The 19,399-nt window shown below is 38.0% G+C and overlaps 1 protein-coding gene across 1 annotated transcript; it reads right to left on the bottom strand.

Annotated features, from left to right (window-relative positions):
* Positions 1–3,559: 3,559 nt before the first annotated feature.
* Positions 3,560–10,067, bottom strand: LOC149776907 (olfactomedin-like protein 2A). The gene is made up of 2 exons (XM_089941614.1): positions 8,920–10,067; positions 3,560–4,957 (listed from the first exon to the last, which is right to left on the bottom strand). The coding sequence occupies exons 1-2, from the start codon at positions 9,611–9,613 to the stop codon at positions 4,164–4,166; spliced, it is 1,488 nt and encodes a 495-aa protein (XP_089797740.1). The 5' UTR covers positions 9,614–10,067; the 3' UTR covers positions 3,560–4,163.
* Positions 10,068–19,399: the final 9,332 nt, after the last annotated feature.

The following is a 19,399-nucleotide window of genomic DNA, read 5'->3' as shown; positions in this document are numbered from 1 at the left end:
GGTTACAAAGAGCTGAATCATGTGTTTTCAATAAATAGGTTTTGTGGGTTTGTTTGCTTGGGGTGGTATTTTTTTTTTCTTTTCATTAGTAATAATAACTAATGACTAATATCACACAGCTGAAGCAAAAACCAAAGAGGTAAAACATTGGTGAAGATTATGCCACCTTTGAGTTTATTTATCTAAAGACATATTCACGTATAAATTAACACAGTGCTCGCATCGTACATAGTTTACAAAAATGAAAAGTATTTTACGCAAATATGATCCTCTCGATTTTCACGACAAAAAACAATGTCGTCACAAAATCCCAAATATTTCAGCGTGGTGTGTACAAAAGAACGAGAAGATGCTCTTATGTTCTGAATCGTCATACATTTTAGGAATCAAGTAAAAAGTTACAATGCAAATTACAAAAATCCAAAAATAAAATATATAAATCCCGATTGAAATAATACACTTGCTCCTTGTGCTGGCACTACATTGTATTGCATTGTAGCTCATAGATTAAACTGCTGCATGTGCGTAATACAACGACAGGATATATACACACACAAAGAGAGGTCTATTAAATAAGTAGGTATACATAGGCCTTATCAAATATCCGAATTAGGTCAAAATGTAAATATTTAAGTCAAAAGAGCATGGATTTGATCCGAAATGGGGTGATGAGCTTTTTTGCAAGTGTAACACTACGTCACTTTAGGCTCTGGAAATTTAGCCCGAACAGGATTAAAACAAATACTACTAACTAATAATGTGCATGACTCACTGAGGGACAAAGCAATCAGCATAGTTTTGTAAGAACTAATAGACGCTAAAGTAGTTCACTGAACGCGACAAATCCAGGTGGAGATTCTCTCTCAACAGTGTGTGTGTGTGTGTGTGTGTGTGTGATTAGGATTTTTAACGTAGCTTCAACAATTTCTCAGTGATATCACTACGATGTCTGCAGTGTGGCAGTTTATAGTGAATTTTATATCCACTTTACGGACAACGGGAATTACCATTACAAAACACCCAGGGACGATATACGGACAAGGGGAAATTTAACATGTGCATGTCTAGGGACTATAGCAGGACAAGGGAAAGATTAACAAAGGCTGGGACTGTATAGGGACAAGAGGAATTGGGAGTGTTGTCATTATTCTCCTAGCGTCCAGTATAGTGACGTCCTTGAAGCTAGAAATATTGAGGCTATACATATAGATTGTGGTTTATCCATAGAATTTTCCACAAGTTGCAGCAATAAATAGATAATTGCATTTTACAGCAGGAATTTCCACAAGTTGCAAATATAAATAGATAGTGGGGTTTTCATAGGAATTTCCACAGGTTGTAGCTATAGATAGATACTAGGGTTTTTAAACAGGATCATCACATAAGTTGAGACTATAAATAGTTACTAGGTTTATCCATTTTAGTGTTAACCAATGTAGCCTCATGCTCAGGGATATGTTTAATCTCCGTTAAATTCTGGGACAATTTAGTAATGTTAACATTACTTTTAGTCACATCCATTTTGTCGTTGGTTTTTTTCCTTAATTATAGCTATTTAAAGTATCGTTACAATTGCGCCACCAGCATCCTTTCAGGTCTAGGTAATGCTGTATATAACAATCTCGGGATAGTATTATAATATGGCTGTCTCTGTCTCTGTTGTATTTGGCCCTCTACCATCTTTGTCCCTAGATAGGCCCCATACAATTTCTCTTTTGTCCCTAGAGAATTCCATCCATGTTCAAGGTCCTCTTGTCCCTAGATAGTCCCATTTTCAATTCCTCTTGTACTTTGACAGTCCCAATCCATTGTCGCGCAACTCGTGCTAACACTCCTCGCCCCCAAACCTTCACTGCAATCTGAAAGCACATTTTAAGTTTCAAATATTTTTTAAGACTCATTAGCCGTATTAGATAAATCTAGAGCGTCCATTTTATTAGATTTCGTTTACTACATACAGGTGTTGGGTGGCTGTTTTCATTACTTAAAATAGAAGAGTACTTCCTTGTTCGGCTCACTTTCTCATCTTCATGTAATAACGGCTAACCATAATAGGGTAATTGTGTTTACGGCCTGCTTAAACATGTGTAAGGATGTTTAACCTTAAAATACCTAATACCTGGGAATACATTATTGACGCAGGCGTTCATCAGCAAATTCCAATATAATCTAAACAGTTTTAATTCCTTTAACTGTAGCAATACGAAAGTCAGAAAGTCATTAAAAATAGTTTCATCAGTGACTTTAAAATATATATATATATATATATATATATATATATATATATATATATATATATATATATATATATATATATATATATATATATATATATATATCTGTGTGTGTGTGTGTGTGTGTGTGTGTGTGTGCGGGATGATAAAAGTGTCATTCAGTTAATGTTAAAGCTTCTTTGAACTAGTTCTTGAGCTGGAGGATGCTACAGCTATCTCGGGCATTTCTCAATATGCATTGTTAAACAAATATAATTATTACACGGGTCGCAGGTGAGAAACAATTCTTTGGAACCCTATGTTTATTTATTAACCGTTTTAATAATACTAATTTTGGCAAAGGTTAAGGCAATATTCGCCGACTTTAAACTTACTTAGTTGCGAGTTTGTTGTTCGGCAGGGTGTCACATTGGCGAGTTTATTTTTCGGCGAGATCTCCAATCGACGAAATTTCAGTTTGGCAATATGACGCATTAACAAGTTGTTTATTCGACGATAGGTGACTCGGTGGCTTGTCATGGACCCAATAATACTAGGTCGGAAATAACTCAGCACTGCTTCACAGTGACATTTTACGTGGCGCATGCGCAGATCCACGTGAACAATTCCTCTGCTGCGAGTCACCGGAGGTCATACTTTAAACTAGGCCAGAAATTACTAAACAGTGTATCACTGTGACCTTGTTGTACAGCTCATGCCAAAAGCTTGGAAAAGACGTTACTTAAGAATATGTCACAAATTATTTTTATGTCGCTTATTTATAGATCTATGTCACAAATTACTAAACAGCTGTTACTTGTGACTCTTTATGTAGCAAGTGCATAAAACTAGGCCAGATAAAAGTTAACACGATTTACTTGTCTTTGAAACTCGTAAGATGGCATTTGTTTTCGTTGACAGCTTTTTATATAAAACCTAAGGTCTAAATTGTATTACCAAACTGGACTGATTAAAAGATAATTGTGTTGTATACTGAGGTGCTAATTTTAATCTCCGAAGGTAAACCGATGGGTCGGTGCCTCAGCATGGAGAGTTCCTCAACGGGAAATTCCAAACGATCCCAGGCAAGTCTACGTCCCTTACTATGTAACAGTCGAGTATCGGTTGGCAAGATTTGCGAACTGATACGTAAACAATTGAACCATAGACGAATAAACAATTTTACATAATGAAATATCACTGATTTGAACAAGAAAAAAGTTACTCCTTGATGTTTTCCTTTACTAAATATTATTTTTTATAACTATGTTACATTACACGAACTAGTAAAGTAATGCAATGTGGAATTCTTTTGTAACAAATAGGTTAAATAAGAAAGTAAAAAATTATGACAAAAACTGCTGTTTTAATACAGAAGAAATGTTTCATTAAAAAGTGACACGAAACGGTCTATATCAATTATGTAAATTTACTGCATTCACAAGCTTTATTCGTCGACTGAACATTTAAAGAGCATGCAATAAATTCCGTGTTATGTGATTATGCTTGATTCTGTCATGAAGTCTCTCAACTTTCTTGGTAATGCTTCCATGTATACATGACTGATAAATGACGGGCAACAGCTTGCTAATATATTGTTGATGTCATCGGCCAGTTAAATTCGTACATGGTTTTTTGGTGGCCTGGTGTAGAAGGCTCACAAATAGGTAAAATGCTAACCTGGTCGCAGTGTGGTGGCCTATAGAATCACATTCAGTTCAGGCATTATACTCACTAGACAACAGCAAAGGAAAACAGTTCCTTGGGTGAAGGCAATAACAAAATAATATAATTTTAACCATCAGATATATGTTGTACTACAACACCATCCACATCCTACATATTAAGTCTGAATATTAAAGTTGCGATAAATATTTCCTAATAAGAATATCAATGCGCACTACAAGCTATTTGATGTCAGTCATGGTTGCTTAAACCTCCTAATAACGATTATGGTTCGTCTTCCCTTGAGAAAGAAACTGGGAATATCTCCACATGACCGTGGTTCCAGGAGTACAAGACTCGGTCAGCAGGACTGTAGTCCAGCGTGTAAACTCGGGCATATTCTGACTTGAGAGAATTCCGGAACGGGAGCTGCTTTTCTGTCAGAATCTTTTCCTTCACAGTATTTGTGTCGTACATATATTTGATGAACGTGGGAATTTGCTCGTAGGAATCGGTGGCATAGAGAATCCCGCAAATCATAAATGTGTTACCAACTGATCTTTTCGGGATTTCGGTAATCCAGGTTTGCTCGAAGCTCAAGTCATCCGGGTTTATTTTGCTGATTACGATGTTGCCTTTAGATTCGTTTGTAGCGTATATCATCCAGAGTCCAAGCTCGTCCACGGCGAAGTCGATGTCGCTGAATTTGCCAGACTGATATGGATATGTATTATGGACGCCAACGTTTTCTAACTGACGCTCCCCCATCCAACGATTCTGCGCTAGGTCATATTTTACAATCTTACTCGTGAACATTTTCTGGCAAAAAAGTGCCTTCTTGAACACAACATGGCCAGTGCCGACACAGAAAAATGGGAGTTCGTAAGTTTTCCCAACAAGCTCGAATTTGAGGTCCTTGAGGGAATTATACTCTGTAATCTGATTGATGTCCGTGTACCCGAAAGTCACCCACATCTTATCGATTGTAAATGGGTCCCTCATGATGGCCCCTTGTTCTGTGCCTATTACCACGATTGTTCCAACCTTGCTGATGCTGACAAGCTCTTGAGGGCAAAATACTGCAAAAGTTCAGAAAAGTTTTTAAGAGTTTGACTGTTTTATGATACGGCAAATGCATTGTTAAACAACAACATCTCAACATTTTGACAACCGACTGAACAGCAGAAAAACGTGTGTTGCTTGTCTGATTTCAGCAGTACAGTTGTCTTTTCAAAATTGATGTTTAGACTAATAATTCTTAACGACTAATCTGGATTTCAATGCGAGAATTTTGTCAGAGTTTGAGAGTGGTTGCACGGATTGAGTTTAAGTTATATTTAGTATTTATATTTTCTTCATTAAATGGCATTATCCTAAAGTCGATTGCGCTCTGCACAATCCTGAGTAAAGTCAATATACCGAAAACAAAAGCGCTGTCCCAAATGGACAAGAAAACGTTGACTATAGACAGAAACTACAGGTCTGGAAATGTCACCAGGAACACACCACCCCCAAAGTGTAAACATTTTGCTTTAAACTTGCTCAGTTTCTTCAAACTGCCTATAAGGAACCGCATTCGCTACGATGTTAACCTGACGGAATCGCGACAGTTAGGCCGCAGGTAGGAATCCTATCTGAGTAGCCTGGGTTGGATACAATGATGTCCTTAGCCAGGTCACTTTACTCCAGTTGCCTCGATAATAAATACATACTCGTCCTGATATGCTGCAAAACACCAAATCACCAAAGAATCAAAACGTCTTTGAATCTGCAGCAATCTCATGAAAGATATATGCAAATTTGTTTAGGGTTGATTGGTTTCGGTAAAATTTAATTATACCTGGGTAGATGTATTCGATAAGTAAGTCAAACATCGGAATTCATGTTGAAATGTACATATATTAGTGATGTCACGAAAAGACCCTAGATATCTTAAAGTATAATATTTATTTGTAAACATTATCAAGTTCTAAGAGAAAAAGTAATTAGACAAAAGTTTGTCTAATAACACATCTCAAGAATAATTATATGGTTTTATGCAAGCACAAAATCTTTTCCTTCTTTTCATTTTCAAAGTTGCATATATATATATATATATATATATATATATATATATATATATATATATATATATATATATATATATATATATATACCATTTTCTGCGTCAACAAGACAATGGGATCATTATTTATTATAAACACAATATTTATATGCGCTTTTCAGGTGAGAGATTTTGTCTTTTTATTTTGTATTGTATTATAAGACGGTGTCCCAGATTACCAACTAAAAATATTCAGTCTGGAATCTTATAGTTACTATGAGAGAGCATAAAATACATAAAACATTTTTTTAAAGAGAAGGCAACAAAAATAATCCTTTGTATGCTATCAAAGTAGAAGCACTATAATTAGTTAATAAACACAAGAGTAATGTTGTTCTGTTTTTTTTTTTTAAATCTTTAATTATGCTACTGAATCTATTATCAGTGCTCATCCCAGAAGACAGATATTACATTGTGAAAGATGCAGTCTTTGAATAATCTTGGCGTGACATCCAATAGTACATAGTTCTGGCATTGCTAGTTACGTTGATTAGCCACTACCGATGAGGCATCACCTTCAAATCATGCAGTTCGCAGTATACTCGTTCTCATGTACAATATATAGTTAAACGTATTCATGATTTACTCAGCAAACTAAAGGAAAGCAAACAGCACCAATTCTGATAGGCAGCCTAATGTCTCCTGTTCAGAGAGAGAGAGAGAGAGAGAGAGCAACGCGTGTTGTGTTATATCAGATACAGTGACTTTTGTTAATATCAGTACAAACTGAGTTGAGAAGAAATTAGCCTGGTTATATTTTATTAGAAATAAAAAAAATTGCGGTTGCATTATTATAAGTACTTTAGTGAGCGAGCCACAATATTTTCATATTGTTTTTTACAACTATCTATTTTGTTTACTGCCTCCCGCGTTAGTCATTTCAAATTACGGTGTTTCTCTTTCCAATGTCATATTATTGCACTTTATGATTGAAATAATCTGTTTAACAGGCAATTGGTCTCCATTACCAGCCATACAGAAATCAATAGTCGATGCTTTGTGGTCTTGAAGAAGCGATTCATATACCAGAAGAAGATATATCACCACGACTGTATAAAAAAAGTCTGTAAAAAATACTGAAAGCGGTTTGAAGGAGATGGTCTCTAATCAACTTTCGTGTGCATACAGAAAAGCAAATAGAATCATATCATCACGACTGCATAAAAAGTCTAACTAATTCTGAAAGCGGCTTGAAGAAGTTGCTCTGTAATCAACTTCAGATTTGGCAGTAAATGCTTTGGGTAATACACTGTATATAGCATTCGAATTATTACAGTGACTGAAGGAATAATTAACGGAAGACTAATAAAACTGGTTCAAAACCTTAAAAGAATATGAAAACAAATGCTTACAATAAGTTAGCGCCGGATGCAATATAATCTCTCTCTCTTCCTCTCTCTCTCTCTCTCTCTCTCTCTCTCACACACACACACACACACACACACACACACACACACACACACACACAGAGTTTTATTCGTTGAAGCCGACACCATGTCAGGCTTGTCACAACCGACTTGCTATGCCATCGCGTTCTTATCATATGCTTTCACCTGTCAATCATGGATACTGACCGATTCTTCTGATCGGAAAGGGCATTAACCATCAATTTTTCCTTCTTTCATGAAACTGTTCGGTGTTTGAGATTTCTTCTTATGTGCTAAATTTGTTTCAGTAGAAGTAGGAATATTAATATAGTGTCAAACGTAAGGTTATGCAATGCATTCGGTGTACAATGGGAATATAAATAATGTTGTTTTTTTTATAAAAATTTATAGAAGACTCAATACAAAGTTTACAACTATTAATATGACAAAACAAGTGAATTCAGTATCTAGTAGCCAGCATGAGATGGTGTTTTGGGTGTTGCCTTCAGGATCTGCAACCCTGGTTCCAAATTTCCCTCATCAGTGTACTTGGCTGGCATTAAGGTTTAGGGTTACAAACATAATCGAACCATATAATCAAAAGGTAATTTGTTTGATAAAGAATGGAAATTACATAAGAATTTAAGTTGGCAACGAAGCATATCCAACATATCCAGTGCACATGGTAAATGCGAGTGAAAATATGTCATGGTGATGGAAAGAAAATGACTGATATTTATAAAGGAACTCTTATATCATTGATGCAAATTTACTTCGAGACAGACTAGCATGGATGTAACCTCTAAGTGATCAAATGTCCTGGAAACCACTCCAAACGCAACGTTTAAAACATCAAAGATATGAACAAAGTGCCTTACATTACGGGTGTTCACCTTGAACAAATGCATTTGAGTAAATATTTGTTCGTTTTGAAGCTTTGTTTTAAATTCACTTTGTATAGCTCGTACTAAGGTATAAACAAACGTTTCTGAGAGAATCAAATAACAATTGTTTTTTTTAACAAGACCCGGTGTTCATCACTCATAATTATTACAGTCACAGTTATTTTCTTTCCTGTTTAGTTACAAATACAAATGTAGTAAACATCCTTGAGATTACAGAAATCAGTTGTTCGCAATAATTATATTTCCAGTACAAAGTGTTGAGACGATAACTTACATTATCATACCTACAAATGAAAACATCTTTAAATTCATTGGAAGAATCAACGAAGGAATGTATCAAAAATATAATGTCAACTGTTGTATTTAGCAAGCAAAGGATAAAGAGTTGAACTCTTCGCGAGAAAAAAAAAATGTCCTAACTGCCATTTTCTTCTCATGGAAAAAGGGTTATTGGTGATAGTGATGAACTGTTATTAGTGTCGAAAGTGAATTTTAATTATTTTTAATTTTAAATGGTGGATGTGTAAACGAGAAACATATCTAACCTACCGCAAGTAATAAATTCATAAACGTTTATGCCAACATTAGTTTTTCAAACCAGCAAACTTTGTTCCGTTTCCATAAGATATTTAGTAGATATAACAATTTAAATACATGTAAAATACCCGTATGTTCTCCGAAGAAAATTCCTTTTCCGAATCCACCCGGCATCATGCTGCTAATATTTTGTAGTGTCTGGTTCAATAGATCGAATCTTACGTCTGTCAGTCCCGCCTGACTCAGTGACGCTCGTGCAGTTTTCAAAATGGACGTCGTGAGCGTCACCGTTGCTGAAATTAGCTCCGTCAACTGTGCGTTCTGGGTGAGGAGTCCCATTCTAACAAAATTGTACTGATTTTGAATGGCAGCAATTATAGACTCTCTGACTAACGGTGAGGACAGATCTTTTTCTCGTAGGGTATCAAGATCGCGTTTTAGTTCTGAATCTCCTTTTTGTAACAATGTTGTCAAATTATTTAGTTTATTAATTTGGCTGCTCATCCTTTCCCTTGCTTTTCTGAGTAAAACCGCGGCATCTTTGAGTTTCTCCATCGTCTTTTCACCTTCATCTCGTATTGTTGTCACAGACGACGTGTTTAATTGCAGTATAATTGGACGGTCTGTTTTACTTTCCGTTTCACTCGAGAGCAGTAAATTCCCGAACTGATCTCGTATATTCAACACAGCTCCCTCGGAACAACTGATTCTTACAGTATCACTTTTGGTCAAAAATTCATAACTGCATTTCTTTGTGGAATCTTGCGCCCAACATAGATCATATGCTATGCAAGCTATAATACAATACATAATCCCATGCATTTCGATTAGAACTCGGAACAAATATCCCCAAACTAACTGTCAAAATTTAAAGTCAATTCCATATCAATACTAAATACCAAATTTCTTGTTCCAGACTGTTCCCGGTGTTCAGAGATCTGTCGCTCTGAAGTGACTACAGCAAAGTACTTGGCACCCCGGAACCAAAACTTGGTATGTTCTTGTGTGTGAAAACAATAGCTGCATTCGAAACACAAAAAGAAGCTGTGTATCGCCAAGAGCAGCTTCGATTCCCCTCGCTGATAATGTGATAAATACTCACTTTTTCTACTGAACCAATACACTGCCTAATTGCACACCGTTATACTCCAAACGTTCATCAATTATTGAATTTGATAGTTTGATACGTGCGGACCTTGGCAGCTTGCTGGGCATTAAAATCCTTCGTCGTAAACACCCAAAAGATCGTTCGTCATTAAAACTTAAACGCCTTAAACGCCCAAAAGATCGTTCCTGTATCGACCATTGTATGGCGAAAGATTGTAAATTGGAAAGAGTTCACAAACTAAGTCTGTCGAATATTAATGCATGTGCTTTATGCAAGGAATTTTTTTTTTAAATGCAAAAAAGAACTGTGCGCGCAGAAAGTTACTTAATTGGCTATCATATTAACTGGTGAAGCTATCTCCCTCGTGGTTAACTATGGTGAAGTTCGGTGGTACACATGAGGATTGGGTTTCAAGACGAAGATTTCAAACTCATCCCCTGTAAGTATTGTTATGCCTGAGTTGCCAATAAAGTTGATGACTTTAGACTACTTAATACTTTATGACGAAGGGTTTCTGGTTAAGATGAGATTGTACGAAAAGCAACGAATACTAGGCCTACTTGAAGGTCATAAATGCTAAGTCGCTAGCATGAAATCAAGAAGACTATGTAAATATTTTGAAAGATGAAAATCATCCCCACACAAGTTCGAGCACTGAAAAAAAAAAACCATGCTCAAGAAGTTGTTAAAGCCTCGAAGGGATCATTACGAACTTGGCATCACTGGTGTTTTTATGTGTCAAAGGTCAACATTATAATCACTGTTGTAAAGTTTGTATCCCTCATCCCCACTCTCCCCTCGGAGAGACCCGTAGTGTAATAATAAATTGAAGTTGGCATAGAATATCTGCAAAGAAATAAGTACGTTTCAGGGCGTTATCTCGCATTTTTATATTGAATATTCGAATTTCTGCCAAAGCTACTTTAAGTAATTGTACAAGTAGAAATAGATAGTAAAACTCATTTGAGCAAAAATGTATCTGTTGAAATGTATTCGAAAATTGGAACTGCTTACTGCTGAGTTTGATAATCTCAGCAAAAATAAACCAAATTAAAACACTTGTCACATTCAGTCCCGCAAAGCTATTTAAGATATTATGAGTTTCAAGATGTCTACCAGTTTCAAGATGTATACCAGTTAAGAGTGAAATTTCTAAATTAACGAGGTTTCAGTACATCGCCTTTAACACAGCACTTCACATCTTTAATCTATTAGTGCCGGAATATAGAGGAATTGGTCGTAGACAACGCAAAAATCCCAAAAGTCTGCAAATTTGGGTACAGACTGTTTATATTGGCTAACAAACTAAAAAAATAACAAATCTGATCTGACAAGCTTTAAAACACTGCTTGTAAGACTTTGCCGTATCTACCATTAATATCTAAAGTATTTACTGGACAATGTCTCTAATGGCCATATTTATTATTCAGTCAGCATTTCACTCGTCTGGGCTTTGTTAGAATTTCATCGGGTCGGTGTGGATAGTGTGCCGTACCGTACGTTTCAATACAATAAATATATTGTGCCGTACCGTACCGTTTCTCTGTGTGTGTGATTAGGATTTTTAACATAGCTTTAACAATTTTTCAGTCATATCGTTACGATGTCTGCAGTGTGGCAGTTTATAGTGATGTACAGCACTGGGGCATCATGCCACAGACATGTAGCATGATGTCCCACCTAGTCACTTTATCCTGACACCAGGCCGACCAGTCCTAACACTAACCTCTTGATGCCGAGAGCCAAGTTCGTAATGATCCCTTCGAGGCTTTGGTATGACTCGGCTGGGGATCGAACCCACAACCTCCCGCTTCCGAGACGGAAGCTCTAACCACTAAGCCACCGGAGCGGTCCCGTACCTTTTCTATACAATAAATCTATTCATGTCGCGATTTTACCTTCTTCTCGCAACAAGCATGCCATGTTAAACGTGAAATTTGAAAAGCAGTGGCGCGTACTTGTCACATAAAGTGTTTCAGACAAAACAAACGGAACAGTCTTTATTAAAGCACATGGGCTGTTGCTGTTAAATCATTAATACACGAGAATATAAAGACTGATATCGAATTTGACAGAAATTAGCAAGAAACATGAACAATATTGTCTCTGCACTAGAAAGGGACTGTTAAGTTTGCATACCTATTTATTTTTTGCTAGCTTTTGAATTTTTGAAAAAGACTATAGCGGATAAGCAAACCGTTGCTGGTCTTTTTAAAAATGCGTTGTCTCGGTGTGGCAGAGAACCGCAATAGATTCTTAAGCATCATTACGATATATACTGATGTTACTCATTTACTTAACGCTGCAAAGCGACATTGAAGTAATATGATTGCACCCTCATTAAGTTCTACAGACACGTGCCAATATGCCTCTTGACAGGTGTTTCATTCTTTTACAAATAATCTAAATGATTTCATAGTATATCTTTACTTGTTTTCGTTCAATAATTTTCCACTGAGACCTATTTTTGTTGTTGTTGTTGTTGTGTGGTTTAACACCATTTTTCAGCACACGATATGGCATGCATGGCGGCCAGTATTAATGGTGGAGGAAGAACCCGGGAAAACCACGGGAAGAACCACAGACCCACGAGAGAGACCTATTTTTTGTCAAATTATTACACAACGCACGTAAGGTTACACTGGTCAACAGTGAAATCATTACTGACTTGAAAAGGCCCTAATCTGTAGTATTTTGGTGTGCCGAACACGAATATAACCGTGAAAAATTTGTATTGGCTCTCGTTTTGAAGATATTCATATACCTCATTTTCTATGTTTCACTGTGTAAATTTCTCCAGTAGGACTGCAGCAACATCCGGAATAATGATGTAACATTGCATAATACCATCATGCTCACATCATCCACAGTTGATTGCATCATTTTCTGATGCAGTGCAATACTAATGCCATGCGGCTGCTGAAGTAAGTTGACGTCAGCAGTGTACTATACATGTGTAGGCCTATTATACTAATGCCAGGCGGCTGCTGAAGCTGACGTAAGCAGTGTACTATATAAAGCCCAATCAGATAGGTTCAGCATTTAAAATATTTTAGACGTTGTGCGAGACAGTTCAAGCTACTGTTACATAAAACTTATTATTTTATCCATTTACGTACAATAAAGAAGAGTAATGCCTCGAAAGTGTGTTAATACCGCGGACAATTTTTGCTATATTTGTGGGGAAGTGACATTTGCCAACCAGAAGAAAAGTATCAATTCTCAAGTGAAGAAGGCATATCATCTTTACTTCGGATGCAAGGTTGGTGACCAAGACAAGCCTTGGGCTCCGCATATATGCTGTGCTACATGTACAACACAGCTTTCACAGTGGTTGAATTGCAAAAGGTCATCAATGCCGTTTGCAGTCCCAATGGTGTGGAGAGAGCCAAGCAACCACCTAAATGACTGTTACTTCTGCTTGGTTCCTCCTCTTTCCGGCGGAATAACGAAGCGAAAGAAGTCGAGAATAGTCTACCCAAACATTCCGTCTGCATTGAGACCAGTTCCACATGGTGAGGGACTTCCTATTCCAGAACCTCCAGCAGAATATTCTCTTGATTCATCTGACGAAGACAAAGGTGAGTCGACCTGTTCTTCTCCTGGTCCATCAGCATGCAGTGATCCAGATTTTCACTGTGGTGCATCATCAACCCCACACAGAATAACACAGGAAGAACTAAATGACCTGATTCGTGATTTGGACTTATCAAAGAACAAGGCAGAATTGCTAGGATCAAGACTCCAACAATGGAATCTTCTAGAAGAAGATGTCACAATTACTGCATATCGAAAGCGCCACCAGCAATTGGAGCCTTTCTTCAGAAAGGAAAGTAATCTGATATTCTGTTCCGATATTGAGGGCCTCATGAATGCTTTAAAAATCACTCATGACCCACAAGAATGGAGACTATTTGTGGACTCTTCGAAACTGAGTCTCAAGGCTGTGCTTTTGCACAATGGAAACATTCTTCCATCTATTCCAGTAGCGTATGCTGTCCACATGAAAGAGACATACGATAACTTAAGGCAGCTACTGAATTCCATTGAGTATAACAAGTACAGCTGGCACCTCTGTGGTGATTTGAAGGTAGTTGCCCTTTTAATGGGACTGCAGCAAGGATATACAAAATACATGTGTTTCTTATGCGAGTGGGATAGCTGAGCAAGGGAAATGCACTACATGAGGAAGGAATGGACTCACAGGCAGAATGTAGCCATTGGAGAGAAGAATATCCAACACCCAGCTCTGGTTGAGGCTCAGAAAATCTTGCTACCACCCCTTCACATCAAACTAGGTTTGATGAAGAACTTCGTGAAAGCCATTGACCGGACTTTGCCAGCATTCCGATACCTGCATGAAAAATTCCCTCGACTCAGCGAAGCAAAGATTAAAGAGGGAGTTTTTGTGGGTCCTCAGATTCGAGAGCTTTTCAAAGATGACCGGTTCAACAACTTGCTGGAAGGTGACGCGGAACAAGCATGGAATGCTTTTCGCCTAGTTTCTACAAACTTCCTCGGAAATGTTAGGGCAGAAAACTATAAGGAACTAGTAGAAGACATGTTGATGAAGTATAAGAAACTTGGCTGCAATATGTCTCTAAAGATTCACTTCCTTCATTCCCATTTGGATTTCTTTCCTAGCAACTGTGGTATTGTTAGTGATGAACACGGCGAACGTTTTCATCAAGATATCGCAACAATGGAACAAAGATACCAGGGAAAATGGTCCACTACAATGCTGGCTGACTACTGCTGGACACTCCTCAGAGATGCTCCCGAACAGCTGTACAAGAGACAGGCGAAGAAATCTAAGATGTAGTCAGTGACTTGATTTTTTATAGGTAGGCTATTACAGTTGACCTTTTACTATTGGAATGCATTTCGTTATGTAAACATTAATTTCTTGCAGATTACAAAAAAACTAGAGCCAATTTTGCAATTTGACTGTCATATTCGTGTTCAGCACATAAAAATTGATAAGAATTGACTAATTTTATTTCAGTAACATGACTTTTGTAAAAATTTGTTGTCCAGTGTTATTAGTTCGACTTCTGGGAAATGTTTATAGACCCAGTTTGCAAACCGATCGGTTGGACTAGCAATGGAAGATAACAAGTAACTTCTGGAAACATATGAAGCGTAGATATAAAAGCTGAACAGACAGTCACCATTTGTTTCAGTAAGTCTTTGTGTAAATTCTCTTGGTAAATAGCCTATCGACTCTTTGTAAGATGACCATGTAGCTTCATTGAATGTTACCTTACTGTACATACTCGCGAATAAGCCTACTCAAACTGTAAACTGCACAGGCCCAGCTCTGCCATCGCATAATGCATCAACAGATCTGGATATGTGCAGTGTGTTAGGAGTAATCAGTATAATAAACATCATAGACCTCGATCAGAATGCGCATTATGATATGTCAGATCAGGTTCTGTGTTGTTTGTAGTTTGCCTCGACTTATAAGCGAGTATATAAGTTAAACAAAATCCATCACTAGAGCGTGGGCATGTATTAGACAAGAACCTAGGTCAATCAATCAATCTGATCCCTACTAGAGAGAAATTTTCTCGATAACTGATACATTTAGACAGAGCCGCAGTTACAATCTATTCTACGTTTTTTTGTGGAGTTTCAGCATTTAGAACTCGCTTTCAAACACGACGATCCAATACATCTGAAGGAAGGCAACTTTCTCTGGGCGACCAACAGGCGGATATATAGGGAAGCATATCAACGATTACATAACTCACCTCTACGAAGCTTTTTAGCGGTCTCCTGTAGCCACTGTAATCAGTAATTATTCTGCAGAAAATAAGCTGAGACTAAATTGATCCTGACAACGAAATGTAGGCCTGCAATTTGTGTGTGTGTGTGTGTGTGTGTGTGTGTGTGTGTGTGTGTGTGATTTAGATTTTTAACGTAGCTTTAACAATTTTTCAGTCATATCGCTACGATGTCTGCAGTGTGGCAGTTTATAGTGATGTCTAGGACTGGAGCTTCATGCCACAGAAAGGTAGCATGATGTCTCTTTCAGTCACATTATCCTGACACCAGGCCGACCAGTCCTAATACTAACCTCTTAATGCTGATCGCCAAGCGAGGCAGCTGTTAGTACCATTGTTATAAGTATTTGTTACGGCTCGGTCGGTGTTCGAAACCGCGACCTCCCGCATTGGAGGCAGGTGCTCTAACCACTAGGCCACCAGAGCGGTGGCCCACATTCTAATCAAAGTTATGCTGGCATTTTTTTTTCTCTCTGCATTTTAACTATTCATCTTTGTAAAATTAAATTATAGCTATTAATCAGCACGATGAACAAGATGGCCGCTATCGCTTAATCGGCTTGAAGCAGCTGTTCCGTTTTTAGTGCCGTTCTCATGATATTTGTGCTTGTTGCCTGTTTTCATCTTCGTTATTGTGTTCATTATGTATTCTGCATCTCCTTGTTTTGGAAACGAGAACAATTAGACGTTTTCTCAGCTGTCTTGCTCCACTGTTTTTGAACAAACCGACATCACGTGATATTCTCCAGTCAACCCGTTTATGTTACGATGGACCCTCATTAATTGCTTTAAATGACCACTCCTTGGCTTTCCACACTACATTCTGCTCTAGACTAAACGAACTGGGACTACATGCATCATTACCAAAATGTAAACAGAAGCGAAAAAAGAAACGTTGTTTTAAAGCTGGCCGGCGTAGAACAGGAAGAAGAATCCCTGTTATCTCCCTTATTTAGGCACAACCATTTAAAAAAAAAATCGACCGTTAATTTAGATAACCTAATTCAAATCCCTATTAATTCGTCAACATTTGTGTCAATTATCCAAGAAATACCTCTGCGCATTGCATTATTCAATGCCCATTCAGTAGGACCACCGGAAAAGCGCACAGAAATAGTTAATTTTATCAACGACCAGAATGTTGACATATTTTTCGTGACAGAAACATGGCTAAAAACATCAGGCGATGAGCCCAAGTGTGCGGATCTAACACCCACTGGTTACTCCATCAGGTCGTTCCCCTGTAATTTTCGCGGAGGTGGAATTGCTGTCATCACAAAGAACTCCATGATAAAACGTCTTAACTACACCACAACATTCAATTTCGACCACACATCGTTTGAACTAGTCCAAACCACACTCACACTGGAGCAAAGGTCAGTCCATTTTTTCTGCCTATACCGCCCTCCTCCTAGTAGAAAAAACAAGCTAGCTGACTCTCTTTTTTGGAGCAGTTTCCGAATCTCCTGGACTATGGAATATCGATACGTGGCAACCTGATTATTCTTGGATATTTCAACTTTCACTTTGACTGGCTCGGAAACTCAAATACATCAAAACTCATAGATTCCATTAATGTTTTCAACCTCGAACAGTCAGTTAACCAAGCCACCCATAAACATGGTCACATTTTAGACTGGATTCTTCATAGACCTGATGATAACATTCTACGGTCCTCCCTGGTATCCCATGACCTTGCATCAGATCACCTCTGCATTATATGCCATCTTGACATATCAGTCCCTAACCCTCCACCTTTATCCGCTACTAAGAGAAACCTCCATATGAGAAATAGAACCAAACTAATGCACGACATCCAAGCTAACCTAACAACTTGCTGACCTCATACCGCATAACAACTCGATAACTGTCTGCGTTCATTGCTTGACAAAAATGCCCCAGCTACCAAGTGCAGAGTATCAATTCACAAGTGTTCTCCATGGTATAGCAGTGTTATTGACCAGATTCGCACTGCTAAAAGAGACCGCCGTAAAGCTGAGAGGTTCTGGCTTTCCACCAGACTCACTATTCATAAGCAAATCTATGAAGTCGCTAAGAAGAATGTCACAAATATAGTCCATGCAGCGAAATCAGCCCACTACACTACTAAGATCATGGAACGTTCCAGCTGCAAAGAGCTCTTCGAGATTACTAACAATATAATGTCAAGGAACAAATCAACACCACTTCCAACTACCTTCTTTCCTGTCGACCTTCCGGACATGTTTGTAAATTTCTTCCGTGACAAAGTACAAACCATTAGAGATACGCTTGACACCACAATTTCAATTGACTCGTCGTCACCATACAGTTGGGATACAGAATTTGAGCGGCAACCATTAGCAGCATTTGAACCTGTCTCTATGGATTTCGTACGTACAATCCTGATGAAGAGTGCACCAAAGTAATGTGAACTTGATCCAATTCCAACATCACTGCTGCTTGAGTGCTTAGATCCAGTATTGCCTTCACTAGCTGATGTTATTAATACCTCTCTCTCATCCGGGGAATTCCCATCATTTTTCAAAACTGCCATTGTAAAGCCTCTGCTGAAGAAACCAACACTAGACCATAACGATTTAAAGAACTACCGCCCAGTTTCTAATCTACCATTCATTTCAAAAATCTTAGAAAAGTTTGTTCTATCCCAGCTTGTATCTCATCTAAATTCAAATAGTCTTTTTAGCAATGTACAATCTGCATATCGCCCTTGCCACAGTACTGAAACTACTCTTCTAAAAGTAGTTAATGACATTCTCTCTGCGTTGGATACCGGAAAGATTACAGTCCTCACCCTCCTTTATCTGTCTGCAGCATTTGACACAATAGACCATGATATATTAGTTCACCGTCTCCAGCATGTATTTGGCAGTCATTATACAGCCTTACTATGGTTCAAGTCCTACTTGGTCAAAAGGACACAAATTGTATCTGCAGATGGAATACACTCCAACCCAGTTGATCTATGTTGTGGTGTTCCACAGGGGTCTGTTCTTGGACCTGTTCTCTTCATTCTGTACACTCACTTGCTCTCAAGTGTCATAGATCATCATCCAGTGTCTCACCAATTGTACGCTGATGACATCCAAATATACAAATCTAGCCATCCAACTGAAGTTGATGCTACCATCCAAGGTGTAGAGAGGTACATTTCTGATGTGAAATCATGGATGACATGTAACAAGCTGCAGATGAATGATGATAAAACTGAGGCCATTCTGATCACAACACAAAGACTTTCTCATTCACATCCTTTACCTCAAACAATAAATATCAGCAACGCCATCATTAAATTCACACAGTCAGTAAGAAACCTAGGTGTTACTCTGGACAGTACTCTCACATTGCACCAACATGTCATGAACATACGCAAGGCTACATGTCTTGAGCTGAGACTCATCAGCTCAATTCGCAAATATCTTTCAGTTGATGCCACTAAAACACTTGTGTGTTCATTAGTACTTTAAAGACTGGACTATTGTAACTCAATTATGTCTGGTTCATCTCAATATCTACTCCAGAAACTTCAAAAAGTTCAAAACACATCTGCTCGGATCATACTTAGAGTACCACGATCAAAGCACACCTCCCCGCTGCTCTGTACCATACACTGGCTATCCATTCGATCCAGAATCAAACACAAAATTTGTTCTCTGTGCTACGTTTCACTGTCGGACTCTAGTCCAACATACCTATCCGACCTCATCCATG

The sequence above is a fragment of the Sinohyriopsis cumingii genome, chromosome 18, assembly GCF_028554795.1.
Source record: "Sinohyriopsis cumingii isolate HCF-2022 chromosome 18, ASM2855479v2, whole genome shotgun sequence".
NCBI classification, from domain to species: Eukaryota; Metazoa; Mollusca; class Bivalvia; order Unionida; family Unionidae; genus Sinohyriopsis; species Sinohyriopsis cumingii.
The sequence above is the reverse complement of the archived record's forward strand: the minus strand, read 5'-3'. Positions and strand labels throughout refer to the sequence as shown.